This window comes from Triplophysa rosa, linkage group LG2 (assembly GCF_024868665.1).
Source record: "Triplophysa rosa linkage group LG2, Trosa_1v2, whole genome shotgun sequence".
Taxonomy (NCBI): Eukaryota; Metazoa; Chordata; class Actinopteri; order Cypriniformes; family Nemacheilidae; genus Triplophysa; species Triplophysa rosa.
The window spans coordinates 3,015,320-3,039,369 of record NC_079891.1 but is presented as its reverse complement, the minus strand read 5'-3'; the positions used below and the strand labels follow the sequence as shown (position 1 = coordinate 3,039,369).

Sequence of the window (24,050 nt, the reverse complement as noted above, 5' to 3'; positions counted from 1 at the left end):
GTTTTACCTTCTTGCGAGGCTAAAACATACTCGGAAGCCTGTTACATTTAAGACTTGTTTATTAAAACGTGTAAAAACTAACTGATAATAAAGACAAGATTTGTACATTCTAAACATAAACAGCATCTTTTATGTACATCTTTTATCTACACAGTAAAGAAATATGTTACATCCTTTTCATAGTTAACATCTAATCAAACTGTACAAGTAAAAAAGTAGTCCTTTTTCTATCATTGCCCACCCTCCTCCTCCTCGTCGTCACCATCATCATCAATGTCACAATTCTCATTTATATCCTGAAAGATGTCTGAGAGAAGGAAGCTCTGCTTCTGGTCAGCTGGCAGGTCATTCTCATCAAGATCCTCACATTCATTCTCCAGTTTTGGTTTGACCTTCTCATGCAGGTAGTCAACGATGTCTGGCAGAAATGACATCAAACATTCATGTCAATCGATACACAAAACATACATGTATATATTTAAGAAAAATATAAAAATCAATAAACATTTATATATAATTAAAATTATTGGTAAATATAAATAAATACATATAAATATTTGCTAAATATGTATACATGTTTGTGTACGTGTTTGTAAATCCAAAATTAATATGAACAGTACACCGACATATATTATGTAAACACAAAATTTGTTCCAGATGATTATGGCTAATCGTTTGACAGCCCTAATTAAATTATAATAATATAAATATACAATATCAAGGTATAGTACACACAATAGAAAACATGTGTACTAAACCTAAAATATCAAATCAAATTTAGCAGTAATGCTGCAATACTTGCCTTCAAAACTCTTGTTCTGCCAATTTGGCACGTAGCACACTTTGAGCTGATGCCATTTCATCTGAACATATGCAGGAGGAACATCGCTATGACAATGAAGACAAAAATAATTATTCACACTGACTGGACAATTATCATGCCTGAATAAGCAGACCCATTATTCTAGTTACTTACTAGAAACTCTCTACTAATGCCACCTGTGTAATTGCACAGACAATTACATCTTTTATGAACTTAATGAGCTCCTCAGAGGGTACTCTTTCATCAGAATATGCCAATTTACCAGTTGACACATCTTACCCGACACTACCCAATAACATGTTGCTTGTTGGACAAAATGTCTTATCCAACAAAAAAACAAAACAAATACTTTACGCCCGTTTTAACATTTACTGCATTATTCTAGGTCTGCCTAATGATTAGTCGCGACAATCGTTTGCAGAATAAAAGTTTTTGTTTAAATAATATTTGTGGGTGCACGGTTTATACTAATTATGTATATAAATACACATGCATGTATAATTTTAAGAAAAAAATATTTTAAATATTATATATTTATATATAATATAAATTATAAATATCTAATAATATTTAAATACAAATATTTCTTAAATATATACATGCATGTGTGTGTATTTATATATGTACATAATTATTATACACAGTACACCCACATATTATGTAAACAAAAATTTTTATTCTGCAAACGATTAGTCACGACTAATCATTAGGCATCCTACATTATTCATGAGTCCCATCTGTGACAGAAATTTCTGGCTAGTAAAAGCTGTTCGTTTTTCTCAAAGTTCCAACTTTTTTCATGTGATTGTATACATACACGCATGTCTTGCACAAAGACAGACAGAGAGACGGGCGGGTGTGGCGGCGTTTATACTACTGCGTTTTTCTTTAAAAACGCACAATTCTTGCTACGGTTACGCCTGCCGTTTACACTACTCCAGAGTTTTCTACCCCCAAAAACAGACACTTTTGGAAACGAAGACGTCCTTGCTTTTCCTCGCCATCATGTTCATTTTGTACTGGTCTGTCTGTGACTAGTAACCAACTGTCATCAACAACCAACTTATGTAGTATGCCCATACAACTGTTTACATTTATGTGCGCATGCCCTGCGTGTCTGAATGGTCATGTGACATGCGTTTTCTGTAGTGTAGTGTAAACACAGATTTGTTCTATAACGCATATGGAAACGGTAGCATAAACGAGGATCGTTTTAGTTTTAAAATGCCGTTTTTGTATGACAACGGGCTAATGTAACACCACCTCACTACACTATCTCATATTATTATAATAACTAATTTTGGGGTTTTGCAAATAGTACACTAATCGGACTGAAAACAATCCTCACCCAAAAGCACCCGTGAGGTCCTCCCAGTTGATGTCCACAACATCATCTACCTGGCTTTCATACATTCTGTGTGGACAAAGACAATTTATCACGTTCAAGCTGTTGACGGGTAAAGAAAAACAAAACAGCTCAAGCCAGGTAAGCATGGAAAAACACAAATTCTTACGCTTGAATGAGTCTGATTTTGGCCTCGTGGGATTTCCTTCCCTGGCACACACTCCCATATGACATCCGCACCGCAAGGATGCCCATCCTTTAGGGTAAAAGAAAACTTTCATGAACAATAGAGAATCACTTAGAGTACATGTTTACACCAAACTTTTTGAAATTTTGGCGCGGAAAATAATCTGATTTCTCTCACCATTTAACTCTGCACTTGGTCCAGCTTCGAGTTTTAACCTTGTGAGCGATTTCAAACCACGGCAGTTTCTTGTAGAGCATTTCTCGACTGACTCTGGTTGGCGTCCTCTTATCAGTGGACATGGACTTAAGTTTAGTTACGATATAGTCTCGCACAGCCCTCAAAAGTCTCTGTAACTCCTTTTCTGACCATGGCCCAAATTTCTTATCTGTGTAATAAAGAACAAACGATATGACCTAGAATGCCCCCCGTCATACTACATGGACCCTAATGAAGAGTGAGCCTGGCCACTTTTAGGTAGAGATATTTTACCCAAAGATTGTGTCATCATTTATTCACCTTTCTTTTGTTAAAACCTGTTTCTTCAGTGCAACACAAAAGATGATATTTTGAGTAATGTCTCATTGGTTTTCTGTTTGGTTACCCAATGTTCTTAAACATATTTTTTACAGGATTCGAATGCCAGGTTTGTTTATCTCATCATTTTGTTTATAAAAGGGCCAAGTACATCATACGATGAAAAACTGCACACACACCTATTAAGGGAGCACCTCAGCTTACCCACAAACACATCTTACCTAGCTTTTCTGTAAACAATGAAAAAACGCTGAATTAAACTTACTGATTTGAGAATAACGCTTCTCAAGAGACAAAGCGCTTCGACCAGTTAGTTCAGAAATCTTCACCCAGTCATTGCCATGTAGTGTTTGATATTTCTGCAATGCTTTGACTTCATCGTCAGCAAACCTTTTGAGGAAAGAAATGAATTGCATTGAACTCTCTTTCAGGACAACGAAAAGCAGAGCATATCGCTTCTATTGCTAAACAAATACATCACCTTTATGTAATGATACTTGTCTTTACCTTCCTTTATAATTGTAACCATCAAAAGTTTTTCTTCCACGGACAAAAACCTCATAACAAGACCTGGGAATTCCTTCCGCTGTTGAATAGAAACAGAATGACGAAACTTTATTCAGTGCTCCTCACTTTTTATTAAATAAAGTAAGAAACAATTTAATTGCAACTAGTACAACCTCTAACAGCCTTCAAGAAGGATTCAAGTGTGCATAAGTATTTATCAAGAGCAAGCTGAATCTAGTACGCTTTACGGAAAATAGGTCAAATCGATGCGAATGTTAAGACTCACCAATCTTTAAGAAAAACTTGTGCTGCTTTTTCAACTTTACCAAATGCATTTTCTCGTCTGGAAACCGTTTTACGTGAAAGAGCTTGGTAGCACTGTCCACTCCTGTGAGAGCAAGAAAATCCAAAACGTTCCGTCTTAACCTCTTATTTTCCTCAATGGAGAATCGTCCATGTCTCAGTGGGATACCTTCAGACAAACATTCACAAACAAAGATTAGTAATGTTTTTATTTTACTGTACTGTACTATTTACATTTAAGAACTAAGGCAAGTATACTCCATCAACTGGTGCATGAAAGTAAGGAAAATAAAATAATTCCACTGGTGAACAATGGAAGTAAAATGTTCGTTTGTAAGGATTAAGACTGATTTTCATGAGAAATCTTTATAAATGCTTTCACAAATATGCGAGTCTTGACAAAGTACATAAAATATGCTTCAACATTATAGTTTGTGTTAAGAGGCGTGCTGAGTGTACCTTGCTTTTTGAATTCCCTGAACCTTGGCAAGTCATATATGATCATTTTTTGGACATTTATCATATATCTGGACTCGATGTCAGGAACAAATTCTTTCATTTCACTCAAGAGTTTAAAATCAATCTCTAGAACTTCTCCGTTACTCCTCTTCTTTCGGAAGGGTTGAGTATGAGTTTGAGTGGCAGGATCTGTGAGGTCTTGGGCAGTTTGCTGGTCATCTACATTTGACACGTTCTCCATCTCCGTGGTGGTACCAGACTGCTCTTCATGAGGGTCTTTTGCCGAGTCATCACAGTCTGAATGTTTTCTCTTCGCTTTCTTTCTCTTTTTCTTCCTCTCTACTTCTTTTGATGGTGAGTTGGTGTCATTTACTTCATGTAGGAGTCCATCATCCAGCAATGTCGCCTCTTCAGTATCAATATCAAACTGTCTTTCATTCAGTTTCCTTTTCTTCTTTTTCTCTGTACGTGTCTGGACATTTAAAATCTCCACGTCCCTTTTCCTCTTGTTCTTATGGTTTTTCTTTTCAGACTCGTTCTGCACATTTGAACTTTCAACAAAATCTTGCGCCTCTCTTTTTCTTTTCTTCTTGATCTTTTCTGGATGAACCGCGTCCATTTTAAGCGCACGTGACTGTATTTAATCGATACGTCTGCTCATATTCTGTAAAACACGAGTTGTTTTAGATGAAAACGTGATTCGCGCAAACAGCAGCTGACTTAACATATAGTCCTGCACTCTTCACTTGTTGTCAGCTATATAACCTAGAAATATGTGTATTAAATATAAAGACGACATCTACGTACCTGGAAAGTTATATTTACAGGAATGTTTACCACGAGGGTACCCCTTCTCTTCTTCACTACCACAGACTAAAAATGCATTACTACACTGCCATCTGTCGGACAGGAGGCAGTCTTCATCCGAAGATACCTGGGACTCTTGAATCACTATAACGTGAACACTACTTAGGTCACTTGTAGAAGTTGGACCTGTTCTTTACCATAGAGCTCATTACACAATGGAAAACGTACTGACTCATTTCCGGTGATCCAGGATCGGTGTATCTTTTAACATTATGTATTTAATTTACATTACAAAATGATTCTGTTTTAAATTTCAGAGGAAAATCGATTTTAAATTAAGAAAAAAGATTGCGCCCACACCAAACTGAAGTTGTCGCTCTCGCGATATTTGATGTCATACGCCAATCAGACTGCGCAGCGCCGCAGGTCAAACAGGTGTTTATTCCTATTTTGCAATATAATAACAAATGTTTGTATTTCGAAACTTGTCATGCAATTATCTCCTTAAACAAAATTAAATAATATAATTTTAACAACAATAATGTAATTTTTGATAAATGTACAACAAATTAAAACATATATATATATATATATATATAGACTATGCACACAAAATGAAATCAGAAAACTTTTAAGACAGTATACAGTATAATACACAAAGAACTTTGATATACATAAAATGGTGTGCACATCTATGCCGTGTAAAACAAATAACAACTTGATTTGCGTTTCTGATGTTGTGCTGCCACCTTCTGCACTGGAGCTAACGTTATAGTCTGCAAAACAACAACACCGCTTCGCCAATAGGAAGTAACTACGCTAGATCTTCGTGTTCAAATACAGTCAACGGAACAACAACAAAAACAAGCAGAGCGATTTGCTGAACCTTTGTCATCGGTAAGCGGATTAAACAACATTGAATAAATGGTCACAAAATGCATGCATTTCGCTTTATTGCACCGGTGGATGTTGGGAGATGCGATTTGTTTTTAATCAAACCATAGCCATTCTCGTCATCTCTGTATTTTAATTTGTTTTATGTCCAGACATCTAACTTACCTCAGTAAACACGCTCGCGGCATTCATCGCGCGACATTTTGATTTTACCTGCAGGTCGCAATTAAAAACCTGTCTTCTGTTAAATTAAAATGCGGTTTGTTGCAGCCGTATGTTGTTTCTTGATTGGATAAATAAACACATTAATTAACTGAAAGCGTTTATGTGCTCGCTGTTATCGTCATCCTCTTGTGTTTCTGGACGTGACTGTGCAATGGACATTACGCCTTTGGCTCTATATTTAGTATATTATGAAGGTATACAGTGACGATTTAAGGACATAACGTTACAGTGTTCATATTTGTTTTGGAATACTGAAAATTCATGACGCTCTTGAACAATACGAGTTCAGTTGAGTATTTGTATTTCACTTAAATACCGCAAAAGTTTTCGTTAGAATCTCATCGAACGCGATTTCAAAACAAACGCGTTGTCATGGCAGCGCTGCGTTTTAAAACTCAACTACGTGTCAGTGGTGCAGCTGTTGACTGCGTGTGCTTGACTCCTGACCCGAAGCTTATTTTAACATCAAGTCGAGTCATGTTAGCAACTTTTAAGGGCAGGACGACCAATTGACGTTTTTATTTTCACACTTTGTTGCTGTGGGAAACATTGTTGTTTTAAAAGTTCTGGCCCCACCCATCAGGAGAGTTGTGTCAAAATCTTTGATAAAAAAATATCCGGACAGACAAGGTTTTGGAAGAAAATCAATCTTGCTTTTGATGTGAAGCTTGTGTCGTGTATTTTGAGTGGACTTCATAGAGGGTTGTGACAGCTATCTGCTTGCTCTGCTTTCATTCACTATTAGATCACAACTCCACTCACTCAACTCAGGAGGTCATTCTGTCAGCAGTAAAGATCTGTTTACTCTTGCAGTTTGTCCTTCAAAGACAATAAGCTCACACATTAAACAGTAGTGGAAAAGAGTTCAGAGGGGCTTTGTTTGCTGTTAGGGAGAGGTTCGAGTAAAACGTCAGCAAAATGTATTTATTTGACAAAAATATTTGGGAGAAGGCGAAACTAAATTGCATTTAATATGCAAAGAAATGCATAGAAAAACAAAAAGCTCACAGGAAGTAAACCATACACAGTGTTGGGTAAGTTACTCTTAAAAAGTAATTAATTAGTAATTTCATATTTAATAGTGTAATTAGTTACTGTACAAATTACTCTTTACAAAAAGTATTTAATTACTTATTACTTTCTATATCCTATATCAACCTTGATTAATTAAGTGATTCAAAGATAGACACGAGACGACTCTTAATTCATTCAAATAAATAATATAAAACTACATAAAGTACTCTTATTAACTGACCAAAGTATTACAAATGTGAGAAAGATGCATTAATGCATGCATTTTAATGTTAGACTTTGAATTTTGCGTACCTTACGCAGTATTTAGTTTAATAACATCCAAAGTAACTGTAATTAAATTACAGAAAAAATAAGAGTAATCCCTTACTTTACTTTTTTAAGGGAAAGGTAATTAAATTACAGTAACTAATTACTTAGTAACTAGTTACACCTAACACTGACCAAACGGTTATTAATATTTTTAATATTTCTGTCTTGTTTTTAACATCAGTTATTCTCCTGGGTCTCAAAAAGCTTTGCTTATGTTATGTGTTGTGTGTTATTTGTAGTGAAATTAAAAATTAAGGTACATTTCTATTTTTTCATGAAATATTGCAGCGTTTATTGTAAATAGCTTATCAATGTGGGTCATTCTCTTTTTAATATTCATGTGCCCTCATAATCCTTAGTTAAAATGTCAAAATGCATCTCCGCCCTCTAGTGACTATCCATCTTAAATGACCTATGTTAGATGGCTTGGGCGGAGCATCCGTTAAAGTGATAGTTCATCCAAAAATGAAAATTCTGTCATCATTGTCTCACGTTCATGTAATTTCATGCCTTAATAAATTACTTTGTTCCGATGAACACAAAGAAAGATATTTGGTAGAATGTTAGTCATTTTCAGTTCCGTGACATCATGGACTACCATAGTAGTAAGAATGAAATGGTAGTCAAAGGTACCCGAGAACTCTTTGTTTTCCTAAATTCTTCAAAATATCTCATTATGTGTTCAACAGAACCAAAAAATACAATTCTTTTTCCTACCATGGTAGTGGATGATGTCCCAGAACTGAAAATTGCTAACATTCTTCCAAATATCTTTTCTGTGTTCATTGGAACAAAGAAATTTATACAGGTTTGAAACAACCTGAGGGTGAGTAAATGACGCAGATTTTTCATTTTTGGATGAACCCAAAAACTCATATTTGCTGTTTATTTACTCACCCCCAGGCCATCCAAGACGTAGGTGTCCTTTTTTCTTGAGTAGAACAATAAAGAAGATTGTTTGGTACATCCGCAGCCCTCTGTGCTTCATATAATGGATGGATATGGGATCCACCTGTCTAACACCGTGTCTACACCGGACGCGACAGACGCGACGCGACGCGACACAACACACGGCTTATTCTAATGGGATTGTCGCGTCACGCCGCATCCAGTGTGGACAAAATGTAAAATTATAATGGGTTCTAATGCGTTTCTATTGTCTTTTATCATGTCGCGCCGGTCACGTCCGGTGTAGACACGGTGTAAGAGTTCCTAAAGCACATAATTCCTGGTGACATATTGACGTCTTGTGAAGCGAATTGATCGTTATTTGCAATAAACTGAACAACATTTTTAATAATATTAGCGGTACTGTACAGCCTCTGCCAGGCTCGAAGATCGGGATCTTCTTCTTGTAGTAAGATGTTGTTGCGTTTTCGCTTCTTTGCCGAAGGAGATAACGTATTTACGAAAACGCGTTCTGTGGAGCAGTTTGTCCGTTTAGGGCTACTGTAGAAACAAAATGGTGAATTCCACGAAAGGGGACCTGTGGTGTATGTAGATAGAAATAACTCATTCTAAGGAAATAAAAACCTAACGCTTCATTATGAAAGGTCTTTATCCACCTCTGAAGACATGTATGTTATATTGCATTTCTGTCTGTAGATTCTTCTAAATATTACACACAGCACCTTTTATTTTGTCCGTTGTGCTTCCTTGAATGGCAGCATATGGGAGTCGAACAGTGTTTTGGGATCTAATTTCAAGGGCAGACCTTTCTATACCAATGCTAGTGTTACCTCATTTGTCTAGACATCATAAAAGGATAGAAGAATGATTGTTCTGTGACCACAAGCATTGCATGTGACACATGCGGTCAGTTTATCCTCCTTTCTTGCTTGCTATTTCATTCTCGGTTTTGTTGCTATTTTAAGGTCAAAGGTCATGAGATGCCCCTGACCCACAAGGTCCATTTCTGAATGCGGTACTTCCATAGGCATCGGAGAATTGGGAACCAGAGAGAAGGCCCTCCATCAATGAGCTTCTATTTGACCTTGAGATCCAAACAGGAGACCTCATATGTAAGTTCTTCAGCTCGTAACATTGTTTACCTGAAATACATCATGGTGCGTTTATTGTGTAAACACAGGTGGAGTTGGCAGGGTCAGCTCTTTTACATTTGTCTGCTCACCTTTGAGCTGGTTAGATTTGTTATCTTTGATACAATTCCACACAATAGGCATACCCTTCCCCCTAATGTCAATAAGTCAATTATTTGACTAAAACTCGCTTGTTTCACCCGGTGTCCATGTTTTGACTCTTTTGTGTGTTTGTTCAGCTGAAGGTGTGAGCGTGGGAGGTGAGATGGAGTCACATGAGCGAGGAGGACGCACTTTGGTGCAGGTGATCAGTGAGAAGTACAGCCCTGACAATTTCCCATACTGCCGTGGGTCAGGGGTTGGAGTAGTGATCCGGTCGAGTCCTCAGGGTTCACCTGTCAAAGGTGAGTGGTATTCCTGCCTGGCATTGGGTCGAAAGCTGATCTGCGGTCTATTGTAGTGGTAATAATACGGGTTTGACTTGTAGAACTGTTTTGTGTTCTGCAAATCAAGTTAATCTCTGTTAACAACATCAGTGACCTGCTGGCGATTGCTGCGAAAATAAGTTCAGCTAGTCCTTTTGAAAAAACATGCAAAGAAAATAAACCTGTCCTCATTTTCTAACCCTCGTTTTTCTCCAAATAAAGTCATGATTGTAAAATGGTATATCTCTTATACTTAAGCATATTTTATTAAACCCAGATATTGTAAGCCAGTAAACACAAATTGTATTACTACTGTACATATGTGACCCTGAATCACAAAACCAGTCTTAAGTAGCACGGGAACATTTTTAGTAAAAGACAAAAATACATTGTGTGGGTCAAAATTATCGATTTTTCTTTTATGCCAAAAATCATTAGGATATTAAGTAAAGATCATGTTCCATGAAGATATTTTGTATATTTCCTACCTTAAATATATAAAAACTTTATTTTTGTGAGTGGATGGTCTGCCACAGTGCCCCTGATTAACAACTTCAAAGGCAATTTTCTCATTATTTTGATTTTTTTGCACTCTCAGATTCCCGAGTTTTAAACTGTTGTATCTCAGCCAGATATGGTCATATTCTAACAACTCATATATATATAATATATACATAATATACTCGTTTATTTATTCAGCTTTCAGATTATGTAAAAATCTCAATTTTGAAAAATTGACCCATAAGACTGGTTTTGTTGTCCAGGGTCACATATAATATTTGTAGATAATTTGCTCTTAGAGAGAATATGCATTACATTTATTATTATATTTAACCTCACTTATGTCTATGCATGGGTGTCAGATCGTCTAAATCTGCCCAGAATTCTGGTCCTGGATGGTTGTGGAATCACGCAGGCTGGAGATGAGGAGGAGGTGGCCGCCTTCTGTTCTCACGTGGTTGAGCTGGACCTCTCTCACAACCAGCTGAAAGACTGGGGAGAGGTGAGAAAAAATGGATTGTGGATTACTTAAAAATAAGAATCAAGTATTTAACCGTGAAACTATAACGTTTAAAAAAAGAAAATGATGTAGATAGTAGATTAGGGCTGCACAATAAATCACGATTAACACTAAATACAGTATAAATTGACCTGTCTAGAGCGATTATGATACCGTAATGTGTGCGATAATGTTTAATGCTCTGTTTGTCCGTGAAGCACGGCTATGTGATCGGTAGGAAATGCTGCTCGAGTGGATTTTAATGTGCATTTCATCATCATTATAAATATACTTTTTTGTAATGAAAATACCTGAGGAGGCTTGAAGAACAGCGATAGAATGAGCAGTTTATTTTCGATTCATTGTGCAGCTCTATAGTAGATTAGGCCTGTTTCCAACCTCAACTATAGAAAAACTGTTATAATTAAGGTGAAAGCTCGTATCGCCAAAACTACAACACAGCATTTTTTCCCAAGAATTAAAGGGGTAGTTCACCCAAAAATGAAAATTCTTTCATGAATTACTCACGCTCAAGTTGTTCCAAATCTGTATACATTTCTTCGTTTGGTTGAACACAAAGAACTACATTTGGAATAATGTTAGCAACTGAGATTTCTGGTTTATCGTTGACTACCATTGTAGAACAAAATATTGTTGAACACAAAATGAGATATTTTGAAGATACAGTTCTGGGGCACCTTTGACTACCATTTTAATGTTTCCTACTCAACGGTTTCCTTAGAAATCTCAGTTGCTAACATTTTTCGCAATATCTTTCGAGAAAGAAATTTATACAGGTTTGGGACAACTTGAGGTTGAGTAATTCATTACAGAATTTCATTTTGGGGTGAACTATCCCTTTAAACACTGTCAATGATGACAAGCTATTTTCAGTGCTTATTATTGGTTAAATATTTGCACATGACAAACATGAAGGGTGACCAATAGTAATGATTTATAAAAAAAATGTGAAAAATGGAGAGTATTGTACATTAGTCAGTATGATAATTCTATGATTATTCTCTGCTTCTCTAGATAAGTAAGATCCTGTCTAATATCCCTAACCTGGACTTTCTCAATCTGAGTATGAATCCACTGAGAGGGTCGTGTCTGGAAGCTGGAGCAGCTGAAGCGTTCTCGGGCCTCCGCCGCCTCGTCCTCACTAACACACACGTCACCTGGAACATGGTGCATACGCTTACACGAGAGACCCCAGAGTAAGTGTGTGTTTTCAAACATTTCAGTAGTCTGAATTTGTGAGGTAGTTACTATATTTAGCATCCTCCACTGATGATTTTGCCATGCACTAAAACGTGTGTGTGTGTTTGTGTGTGTAGACTGGAGGAGTTGTTTCTGTGTTTGAATGAGTTTGAGAGTGTGAGCGTATCGTCTGTACCGTGCCCATCCCTGCAGCTGCTGCATATCACAGATAACCAGCTGCAGGAGTGGGTGGAGGTCCGTAAACTCGGCCTCATGTATCCAGGCCTGGTCTCTCTCATCCTGGCTAACAACTCTCTTTCATCGATCCACGAACCTGAAGACTCCCCCCAGAGACTCTTTCCTAACCTGCGCAGCATCAACCTGCACAACACAGGTGCCTGAACGCCACCACCTGCCTGTAGATCAGCAACCACACTCTCCTAACACACACACACACACACACACACACACACACACACACACACACACACACACACACACACACACACACACACACACACACACACATGTCTGTGTTGTTGCAAGGTTAACCTTCACATGTCATGTGTTAAATGAGCACAGTGTGTGTTTAGTTTTGTAATTGGGCAAATACTGACATCTAGTGTAAAATGAGTAGAGTTCTGCTGGTCATATGATGTCGGCCCCTGTGAGGCGACCAGCCTTATGCAGAGTAAAACAAACAATTTTACTTGTTTGTTCTTATTTATTCTTTTCAAAAGTCCTCAGTTTTTATTTTGCAACCCTGGATGGTTCATTAAAAAAAAATAAGTGTATTAAATGCCTAAAAATAAATACATACATTTTTGGCAGATTTGCTTATTTTTAGGCAGGGACGAAGACAATGGGTTGTAAATGTTATGTACTTTCCTAAATAATATTTTGTAAACAGTAATAAATTATCAGATGATATCTTGGTGTTGTCTTATTTTTAAGGTCTGGCTCGGTGGGAGGACATCGAGAAACTGAATTTCTTCCCAAAGCTTCAGGAGGTCAGAGTTCAGGGAATACCTCTACTACAGCCATACACAGACCATGAAAGACGCTTCCTCACGATCGCACAGTGCGTAAACACACTGATGTTCACAAAACAGCCACAAACGTTTAAACACAAATTGTCATAAAGGATTATACACATCGCTGTGCATCCCTTTCTTGCCCTCTTTCTGCACATACACACACACACAGACGTCTTTCTGTTGTTTTGGTAGGTTGCCTAGCGTGACTGTATTGAACGGCAGTGTCGTCACTGATGGAGAGAGAGAGGATGCAGAACGATTTTTCGTCCGCTACTATCTGGACTGCCCTGAGGATGAGCTTCCACAGAGGTAACCTCACCCGCACCTCCTCACACCAACTGTGCCAAAGTCTTTAGAGAAAACTAGTGCTATCAAACGATTAATTGCGATTAATCGCATCCAGATTAAAAGTTTGTGTTTACATAATATATGTCTGTGTACTGTGCTTGTTCATTTTGTGCTTATAAAAACATACACATACATGCATATATTTAAGGAAAATATTAAATATAAACATTAATGAAGATTTATGTATAATTTAAATTATTGGTAAATATAAATAAATACATGTAAATATTTCCTAAATATGTATACATGTACTGTATGTGTTTATAAATGCAAAGTTAATATGCACATTACACAGACATACTGTACATTATTTTAACACACACTTTTATTCTGGATGCGATTAATCACGATTAATCATTTGACAGCCCTAGAGAAAACAATACATTCTTGTGTCAATCAATGGACATATCTATATTGTATGTTATGTAAACACAAACTTTTATTTTGGATGCGATTAATCGCGATTAATCATTTGACAGCCCTAGTATTTATATTTAACTCAATTCGAGATCTTTAAAGTCATCTGTACTTTGTTACAATCATTTTGTAAAAGAGCAACATATCTATCTTTCTTGTAATTTCAGTTACATCCTTTCGCAGTCAGTTCATAGACATTAAAGGTTAGTTTCACTTGGATCTCATAGTCAACATTTTTCTGCCAGTATCGCTTGTGTAGGGATGTTTGGCCAATTTTCTGGTTATTACAACTCAACTTCACTGTTTTGGATGGTAGCAGGTAATAGAATCTTAAGGATGTCAGCCCCCTTTTTCCGGATAATCAGGAATACTTCCTTTAACAATCCTTCACTCCCCTGCTAGCCAAGTATCCTGGCGACAATCCGCTGCGTTCTAGCGTAGTTTCCTTTCTCTTGTTTTTAGTCTACGGTCTCTAGCTATGCAAATGTTACTTTTTTTTTATTTGGGTCTTTAGGTGGACATTTAGGTGGACTTTTAGGGGACATTTCGATGGGTCTTCGCAGACAAAAGACACTTAAAACGGATCACCCACGTTCTGTATCCCACCTCGTTCCACTTAACCTGGGAGATTGTACGGAGAGTTTTTTCAGTGGTTACGGCAGGCTCCAGCCTCCAGCAGGGGAGTCTAACCTTTGGGAGACAATGTGTCCACTCTCTTTCTCCTCAAAGACGCCTTTGTACCAGAATACTCCAATCAGAAAATCGATACACGAGGTGGCAGCTTTATTCGCTCTTCCCCCCCTTATACTCCCTTGCTTGTCTCTCCTGCCCCTTTTCATTTAGGGGGATTGGGTTTGCGGGAGTTTCTCTTTTTAAAGGAGTGGAACGACGTCCCAGACTTTCTGTTTTGTCCATTGAGTGATGCAGATGCTGTGTTTTTCGTTCTGGAATGGCTCACATAGGCCTGGTGTATTGATGAGTTTGTGTAAACAGTGCCACAGGAATTCCCGTTCTAGCGATTGTTGTGAAACCGGAGGTCAGGTGGAAATGAGTCTTTCAGCAAGTGTTTTCTTGTGTCTAATGTCTAATAGTTATGTGAAATCATTAAACTCCCATTGTCTGAATTATGTTTTTTTTTTTCATTTGAAATGTATCAGAATGATCATCAGTTAATGAGTTGGACGTCTCATGTTCTGCTCACTGACTCAATAATGGGGTCACAATAGTTTACAGCTCCCTTGAGAGAAAGAAAATTCAGATTCATTTTCTGTCCGTTTGACACAAAGTTTTCGTATAATTTTAAAAATGAGTACAAAGTGCACAAATTTAAAGGGATAGTTCACCCAAAAATGAAAATTCTGTCATCATTTGCTCACCCTCAAGTTGTTCCAAACCTGTATACATTTTGTTGTTCTGCCGAACTCGAAGGAATGTTTTTAACCAAACAGATCTGGGGCACTATTGAAAACGAATGGTAGTCAATATCAGAACAAAGCAATTTAAACAGGTTTGGAACACCTTGAGTGATGACAAACTATCCCTTTAAGCATATAACTTGAAAATGTTGCATTTATAGACTTGCTTAAACTAAAACAAAGGTTCACTGGCCCTGCTTATTCTGTCCACATTCCCATCATCTCTCTCTCTCCTGTCTCTTTTCTTTTGCGAAAATGCTGCTTTCCCAGAGGGATGAGGTTGAGATGAGAGTTGGCACTGGAGGGTAAAGGGCAGGTGCTGAGGTATACTGGAGATTTGGGTTAAGGTTGGCCCCTTTTTGAACCCAGGTTGCTCTCGCTCCCTCCTGGGCAGAGATCAGAGCTTAGGCTATGTTACCAACTCTGTGATAACCCTCTGAAAGAGGGCAAAGATCTAGGGAACAGAGACAGAGACGGACAGAAAGGAATGATGGCTACCTGACCTCAAACACAGCTTTTGACCCAATGCATGAGATATAAACCTTGCTTGCGTAAAGTAATGAAAAGTGACATTTTGTAACCTTAGTTACATTTACGGTTGCTTGGACATAAACTTAAAGCATAAGTAAGCACGGCATTCTAAATGATTCCTAGGGTTTATATAAAGCTTGCACAACTTAATGATATAATATAATTTAAATTCTCAAATCGTTTTGTCATTTAAAACCTGTATATGACTCTTTCTTCTGTAGAACACAAAAGAAGATATTTTGAGAAATGTCTCCGTGGAAGTCAATACAATGGAAGTCAATGGGGGTCAGTGTTGTTTGTTGACCAACGTTCTTTAAAATATCTTCTTTTGTGTTCTGCAGAAGAAACAAAGTCATAGAGGTTTGAAATGACATGGAAGAATTTTCATTTCTCTTTGAACACTGAAAGTGTTATTTGTCCATCTATCAAAAGGCATCAAATGTTTTAGTTTACTTCAGCAGTGTAAATGAATCAATCCACCCAATGTCGGAACAGTTGCCTGGACAACTTGGGAATTTTCCGTAATCTCTATGTGAATGAAGCTATAGTGTGTGTAAGTAGGAGAATGGCAGTATTGCACTATACAGCCTTTAGCCTTTTAGAAACATAAACCTGAGCTGTGTCCATGGTACGCTGATCCTCCCGTGAGGAGCAGGAAATTCAGGAGGGAGGCGAAACATAAATGGATGAGAGGAGGAGAGTGTGAACATTGTTAAAGAGAGTATTGGTCTTGCTGTCTTTGAGTAACTATAGCTTGGAACCTTGCTAACATACTTAATGTGAAGGGCACCATAGGAGACGTAAGAGTGCATCACTGCTCATATAGTCCACTTTAAGACTAAGAACAATAAAGATTGTGTAATTTAAGAAGATAAGTGGTTTCAGCCTCTTTAGCATCCACCGTGATGGACGTCAACGAAGTTGCTGTAATAACTACAGTAAATGATAAAAACGCCATAGAAAAGGTTTACGACTTAAAATAGTATTTTAAAAATGTATCCTACTTGAATTTACATTTATTCATTTGGCAGACACTTTTATCCAAAGCGACTTACAAGTAGGAGAGCATATAAACAGTTTGTCAACACACTAAACAGTTCCGTTAGTTTACAAGGCCATGCTACTTGGAGGACTAAAGCTGGAGTAAGCTAGGGAGGGAATGAACAACAATATTTTTTTAAAGACACAAGACATAGACAATTTAAAGTAGTAGTTTCAGGGTTTTTCCTGCTCGAAATGAGGCGGAGGTGGTGCCATCCTGATCTTGTACACACACACGTAGGCCTACCATACCTTTAAGTGGCTTAACCAAAGTGACTTTGAGTTTGACATATTAAAAGTTCTAATAAAATTAGATAAAAATGACAATTATTAAGTTATATAAAACATTACTTTTATTCAACCAAACAGAAAAGTTTTTTTAATCAAATAAAGCTTTTTTATCATTTCAACTAACTTTTCAGCCCACAATAGCCAACTGAATTAACCATTCTTTCTAAATGAGCAAAGCTCATTCACGTCTTGCATTCTCTGTGGTTCACTTTAAATGATTCAAGGATCTCTTACATTCAATGTGCGTTCATACTGGCGAACTCGCTGTGTACAGTATACGCTGATTCAACGATCCAACTGCACAGCTAAAGACATTACAATGATGGACGTCGTGTTAATTTAATACATTTCAAGAAATTAAAAGTACTTGGATGCAAAACAAACAGCCGTGAATCGCAGGCTGGCTCTTGTTCTGCAACTCTTTTTAGCGCCTCAGTGTGCTGATAACGAAACAGCGCCTCTACTGTGGCATAATGTCGCAACTGCAGTTACAAATGACAGTCTGTTAAATGCACGCAGCATTTCTTGTGAAGACTCGCAACATAATTTTGGCGAGAGCCTGAGGCGGCACGACATTTGACGGAGGCGGCCGCCTCCAATTTCTCTATGCAGGAAAAACCCTGAGTTTACCAAAATATTTCCTCACCTTCATGCCATTTCGAATGTATATGACTTCCTGTCTTCAGCTAAACACAAGAAAATTATTTATTTGTTTAAATATTATATTATTTCAATATTTCACACTAATTTGTTCCTATGAATGCACTATACAGGCGCAGACATAAATAGGAGACCATTTCATTTTTTAGTTTTTCGGAATTCACTATTTATAGGTATGTTTTGGTAAAATTATAATTTTAGTTTTATTCTGTGAACTACTAACAATATTTCTCCCACATTTCAGGGTGTGTTCAGTTCATATATGCCATGTTTGGTTTGATTAAAATAACTCTGGTGCGATTGCTCTGTTAGTGCGGTTTATTTGTGTAAGTGTGAACGCTGCCACCCAAACCCTGGTGCGCAGCAAACAAGCGGGCTGAGACTGCTGAATAGATGGGTCTCGGTCCACTTTCAAACGAACTCTTGACGCGGTTCGATGAAATATGAACGCAACATGGACCAAAGGCATCGAACCGAACAAAAAACAGGAAGTGATACAATATACGACCCGAAAATCAAGTGATTTGGTCATATAAAAGGAGTGTTTATTAGATCTGTGCTTGCGCAGGAATTCCTGGCGCCGTTTTGACTGCTTTAAACACCCTCATATGTGTTTCATACTCAAAAAATACCCTCATATGCGCAGCCATACATTGAGCATGTATAACCCAGCACACAGCATTGTTTTGGATGTCTGGTAAAATCCGTTTCACAAGATCACAAAAGCTGTCCAATCACGTTGCGAAATTACACGTAAGCTGTTAGGTTCGATATCTTTAGGTTGGCTGTTAAAATGCCAGTCTGAACGCTAAGCGAATCAGGACTACATTTTTTTTTTTAGTCCGGACCAAAAGAACCAAACTACAAATATGAACGCACCCTCAAATAAAAATATTGTTTCTATTTCCATGTATTTTCAGAAAATGAAAACTGGATAAACAGGTGAAAATACAAGAAAAAAATGCTCAAAACAGACCTCAAATACTGCAAATAAAACACGTCCATATTCACTTTAAAGCAATACAACAGTAACATTTCTACATGTATGTATTTAGTAAAAGTTCAACATTTCTTTTTTATGTGATAACCTGGATTTTAATCACAGTTTTCATGTGTCTTGTCATGCTGTATGACCATTTGTCATATAGTTAATATTAAATGAGTGAAGGTTTCAATTGTGTGCATTGTGAACAAAGCTTTTCAGTTCAGTTTCACTTCGGGTTCATTTAGGGTGACTGCCACCAAACGTTTCCTTTGTATGAAACTATTCACAAATTACACACAGGTATTTTGTTGGGTCAGATGAAGTTTTTCTTATGCTAAGTTGTAGATACACTACATATCACATTATCTACATTCACTGCTATCTATCACTGTATCTCGGTTCAGATTATCTACCTGAAAACCGAGCGTGTTGGGTACCGCAGTATCTACAGTACCCTCGCTGTACGTGGCTCTACCGTGAACCTGGTGCACCGCACTATGGCGACCGTCCGGACCCATCCCAGAGAAAGGCACTTTCGGAGGAATCCGAGGCAGCTATGTTATCGCGGCGGCGAACATCGTTCGCCTTCATTTAAGGAGCTTATCCACACTAAATGAGACCCTTGAGTGAGACTGTTCTTTCTCTCAGACAGAGTGGCACTTTGTATAGAAGGGGCTGTATTCCCATGGTGAAGGCAGGGAGCCACAGGCACCTACCCAGGCTCAGGCTCGGCATTGTGGGTAGACTGTTCTGGACGGGCTGGGGAAATTACTTTGATTGGCTGTGTCGGTTACTGTAGCCCTCTTAAGCTAAAAGACTTTTTTGTGGAGATTTTATTTAATTGTACCTGCCGATCTCCTCTTATCTTTCCCACAATCCTTCTGCAAGACGGGAAGGGAGGTAGGGTGAAACGGCTGGCGGTGAGAACTTTCTCACGGTTCAAAAACCCACTGTGCTCACAAACAGCTACGCAAACTCACAACCGGGTCGAGTACACAAGCTCTGTGTTACCTGCCTCTATGCAGTTGTTATAACTTAGTCGTCTATCTCAAATATTCGAGTATGATTGAATAAAGGTAAAAGCGCCATGTGAACAGACACAGTTATGTTGAGAAGTCCCGTTTCAGGCATTCTCTATGATTTTTTCAGGTACCAAACTTTGCTAGCACGCTATGGTCGCCTGGCCCCACTCGCGGAGGTGGACCTGCGTCCTCTCAGCAGCGTCCAGGTGGATTTGCGCTGCGGGGATCATACAGACCCTCTGGACCTCAGACTGGACCAGACGGTGGCCGACCTAAAGAAGCAGTTGAAAGCCGTGGTTCAGCTTCCTCCGAACAAGATGCGCGTGTACTACATCGACCGACAGCTCGGCTATGCATTAGAGCCCCAGGAGCTGAAATACGGAGGTAGAGCACTTCATTCCTACAGCATACGGGATGGAGATGAGATCTTGGTGGTGCCTAAGACGTAGTGACGGAACAACTGTTAGGAAAACAACAGCTGGTTGAGATGTTTCTCCATAGAGAGAGAAGGAGAGACAACATGAACACTGTCTAATAACACAGTGAAGTAGTGTTGTGGTTCATAACAGAGGGAATCGGATTCACGGGAAGCTGATCTGTTTTTTGAGCATCTTTAGTCGTGTTTAACAAGGTGCCGGTGCCCAAAATGAGACTTCTAGATGTAAACCTTTTCAGCTTAATAGGTGTGAATGCTACAAAATGGTGTGGACTTTTAAAAACGTTTTTCTGTTTTCATTTTATTCACAATGTTTGTTTAGTTGTTGCCTGTTTATGAGACTGCTTCTCAGGAATTACCCACAATGCCATACAGTCTCTAGACTTTTTTGCCAGTTAGAAATAAAATAAAAACAACACCAAAGGACACATGCTATATAAACATATACGTATAGTATAGTCTCACAAACTGAGTCACATTTTTTGCACCTTGTTGGCCCATGTTTGCAAATTCAGGTAGGTATACCCAGGCTTGTGTGTTTTATCAATAAACCATACATGCTATATGTTCAGCTATAAGCTCACAAATAATATTCTGTTAAAAACCACAATGGACAACTTGTTGATAAATAGCCATCAGAGGGATTGCGAATTATACGAAAGAGGAGTAAACGGAGAACAGGCACCTTTTCGTATTTGTTCTCTATGTGATCTGGATGGCGGGCTGGCACGAGGGATTGTGGGATTGACAGCAAAGTGGAAAGAGTGTCAAAACATTGGGAAAACAAATGAAAACTTGTCGCAGCCAGTCACTGTGAGTTAATGACATCCATCCTCTTAATGAAAATGAAGTCATAATTTATTCACCTTTATGTCGGAGATTCTATTGAATTCAGTGCTTTAATCTCATCGAATGTATAATTTATTCCGATTAAGAGGCACAATATGTGCATTTTGGACATTAAAAAATTAAGTTTTTCTGATCTGTAATCATGCATATGATGAGTATTGACCTTGTATTTAAAACAATCGTAGAGCACACTTGACCACTTTTGCTCTGTTTTTAATCAGCAGACCTCCAGCTTTCAAAGCTCTGTGGCATTACAACAGTTAAAGGGACGGTTCTGGGGCACTTTTGACTTCCATTGTCATTTTTCCTACTATGGTAGTCAATGGTGTCCAAGAACTCTTTGGTTACTAGTAATCTTCCAAATATCTTTCTCTGTGTTCATCAGAACAAAGAAATGTATGCAGATTTGGAACAACTCGAGGGTGAGTAAATGAAGACAGAATTTTTATTTTTGGGTGAACTATCCCTTTAAACCATACAGTCAGCTGTAAAGATGGCCTGTGCCTTTAAGATAGAGCTGCAGCAGTGAGGTATTTAAGTGGTCTGGTTCCAAGAATTAAGAGAGTAAGACCAGCCACAGAGATACTTCCTCTCTGCATGAATAACAACAGACTCAAGCCTTAAACCCACCTGAAACATTAAAGGACAGCCATACATGTGTTTTGACATGAAACTTAATAGGATAGTTCGCCCAGAAATAAAAATACACCCTCATGTCGTTCAAATCCCGTATATGATTTTTTACTACTATGGAACACAAACGAAGAGATTTTGAGGAATGTCTCAGTGGTTTTGTGTCCTTACAATGGAAGTCAATGGGGGCCTGTGTTGTTTGTTTACCAACGTTCTTCAAAATATCTTCTTTTGTGTTCTGCCGAAGAAAGTCCCACAGGTTTAGAGTGACATGAGGGAATTAACTAATTTGGGGTGAACTATCCCTTTAAACTTTACCCTACTCAGCAAAAACCAGTCTATACGTTTCAGGAGTTGGATTACTGGGGCTTGTCCTGTTCGTTCTCATAGCGTTTCCCAACAGAAGGGCTCCAATGTCGGAGTCTCTGATATAGTATAGACTTCATCTCTAGTTACCAAAGTGTCCCTATGCAACCCTATCCCACAGAAGGGTGTTAACAAGGAGCTCAGAAACCATTAGGGGTTCAGATTAGCTGAAGAGGTTATATACAGTATATTACCCCTACCGATAGAAGAAGAGCCCACATGGATATTGTTTTCAGACATTGAGACAGCTTTATTGTTATTGTCTTATCGCCTGCGCAGTTTAAGTCCAGCTTCTCCAATCTGAGTCTCTGGTCCCATCACTGTGTCGTTTGTGTCCATATCACTGGAAAATGACCTTGATCTTCATATTTTGTCCAAATCCTATTATATCCTATTGTTGTCATTTATTTACCTCCTCTGATGATCGGAGATCCTCATAATACCTACCAATGTCCTCATTTGGATAATAATCCTGACCAATGTTACGCCCCACTAGGCCGCATTGCATGCACTCTGATCCTCAAACTATAGTCTGTTCTCCGGTCTTTTATCCGTTCCTGTGTCTCTACAAGTTTCTCATTGCTCATATTTTGTTCTCATTGTGTTCTGGCTGTGGTTTTGTCACTTGATCCTCTCTGTTCTGCTCCCAACTGACGTTTGGCCTCTAACGCCAAAATGTTGTTAACAGAGCAGGTGCTGACGTGTATTTACTTTGTTATTGTTCTGGTGTCTGTGTAACGGTGGGTTTTAAAGTGTAAAAAGGGCCGTTGGCTTGTGCCATGGGTACTAATTCAGTGTCAATGATTATGTGAATGCTGGCATGGGATATAGTTGTAAAGGTGTGCAATGTGTTATTAAAACAAATGCTATTTTATGCTCCTGTGTTGTTCTGTCGAATGCTTTATTGAAAGATGTTAAGAATAAAACGCTGGCAGTGCTTACATGAAATTTATCGATTTATCGTTTCCTCAATCTATTTAAGTTTATTGTTAAATAACGTGTTTTATTTTTACAGGATTTGATGGTATATGTTTCAGCCTACACAAGCAGAGGATTATGCAGATATCATGCGCTCATTTTTGTACAATCAAAAGATAGCTTTATTTTGATTTATGATTCCCTTCACTGTTAAAAAACACATTTAGTCAATTAAAGTATATTTTAAGTATAGTTTATGTAGTAAGTATACTAATATCAATTAATTAAAAGTTTACTTGTAAGTGTACTCTTTCAAAACTATTTAATCCAAATTGGCCCACTTTTTAGTTTATAAAAGTATACTTTAAGTGTTACAATAGTAAACTTTGAGCACACAACTAGTTTACAATTATATTTTTATTTGTACTGCAGCTGTACAGTATAAACACTATATATAGATATACTAATAGTTTACTAGTTCTAATAATAGTACTGATACTACTATACTAATAATACTACTAAGTGTACTAATACTAGTATACTTTTCAGTTAATGAAATACACTCTTAGTAGAAGTATACTCTTAGTAAACTACTGGTTTTTATACTGCAAGTATACTTGTAGATTTTAACATCACACTTATAGATGTATGTTATTTTTGCACTTTTAAGTATGCTACAATGTTCCTATTTAAGTATTAATGTTTATACATGAAATATACTTTTTAGTGTACTTTTAAGTAAAATCAGGTTCCACCGCATAGGTTGTAAAATGATGTGAAAAGTATTTAATAGGCTACTTAATCAAAAGAGTAGACACAATTACATGCAAGTATACTTAAAAATAGTCCAATATACTTTTAAATATATCCCTATCAAATGATTTAGTCCAGGTGTACTGTGTAATTGTGTACTGTGTAGTGTAATTTTAAGTCTCTGAGGAGTACATAAAAGTAGACTGAACGTATACTTTGCAATTTTGAGTTTAAAAGAAGTATACTAAAAGGACAC

The 24,050-nt window shown here is 37.7% G+C and overlaps 3 protein-coding genes across 3 annotated transcripts in view; 2 read left to right on the top strand and 1 right to left on the bottom strand.

The window, feature by feature from the left end:
- Window positions 1–24: 24 nt before the first annotated feature.
- On the bottom strand, window positions 25–5,373 carry LOC130545935 (transcription termination factor 1-like). Its single transcript, XM_057320873.1, has 10 exons — window positions 4,966–5,373; window positions 4,159–4,822; window positions 3,683–3,868; window positions 3,397–3,475; window positions 3,155–3,279; window positions 2,533–2,740; window positions 2,338–2,424; window positions 2,172–2,237; window positions 803–888; window positions 25–418 (listed from the first exon to the last, which is right to left on the bottom strand). Exons 2-10 carry the CDS (start codon window positions 4,775–4,777, stop codon window positions 231–233), a joined length of 1,644 nt encoding a protein of 547 aa, XP_057176856.1. The 5' UTR covers window positions 4,778–4,822; window positions 4,966–5,373; the 3' UTR covers window positions 25–230.
- A 312-nt stretch (window positions 5,374–5,685) lies between these two features.
- tbcela (tubulin folding cofactor E-like a) lies at window positions 5,686–12,113 on the top strand. Its single transcript, XM_057320894.1, has 5 exons — window positions 5,686–5,862; window positions 9,303–9,449; window positions 9,707–9,871; window positions 10,756–10,895; window positions 11,928–12,113. The coding sequence occupies exons 3-5, from the start codon at window positions 9,733–9,735 to the stop codon at window positions 12,111–12,113; spliced, it is 465 nt and encodes a 154-aa protein (XP_057176877.1). The 5' UTR covers window positions 5,686–5,862; window positions 9,303–9,449; window positions 9,707–9,732.
- A 1,211-nt stretch (window positions 12,114–13,324) lies between these two features.
- The window catches only part of tecta (tectorin alpha), a 34,854-nt gene continuing 24,128 nt past the window's right edge, over window positions 13,325–24,050 (top strand). The window contains exon 1 of the mRNA XM_057320795.1: window positions 13,325–13,438. The gene's annotated coding sequence lies outside the window, so the exon portion shown is untranslated. The remainder of the gene's footprint in view (window positions 13,439–24,050) is intronic.

Excerpts from the sequence above, each read along its gene's own strand:
- LOC130545935 (XM_057320873.1), bottom strand. The coding sequence starts at position 4,777 with ATGGACGCGGTTCATCCAGAAAAGATCAAGAAGAAAAGAAAAAGAGAG. Across the intron at positions 3,280-3,396 it reads GGTTACAATTATAAAGGAAG|GTTTGCTGACGATGAAGTCA; the intron begins GTAAAGACAAGT and ends TTTCCTCAAAAG. Across the intron at positions 419-802 it reads GCAGAACAAGAGTTTTGAAG|ACATCGTTGACTACCTGCAT; the intron begins GCAAGTATTGCA and ends CATTTCTGCCAG.
- tbcela (XM_057320894.1), top strand. The coding sequence starts at position 9,733 with ATGGAGTCACATGAGCGAGGAGGACGCACTTTGGTGCAGGTGATCAGT. Across the intron at positions 9,872-10,755 it reads TCAGGGTTCACCTGTCAAAG|ATCGTCTAAATCTGCCCAGA; the intron begins GTGAGTGGTATT and ends CATGGGTGTCAG. Across the intron at positions 10,896-11,927 it reads AGCTGAAAGACTGGGGAGAG|ATAAGTAAGATCCTGTCTAA; the intron begins GTGAGAAAAAAT and ends CTGCTTCTCTAG.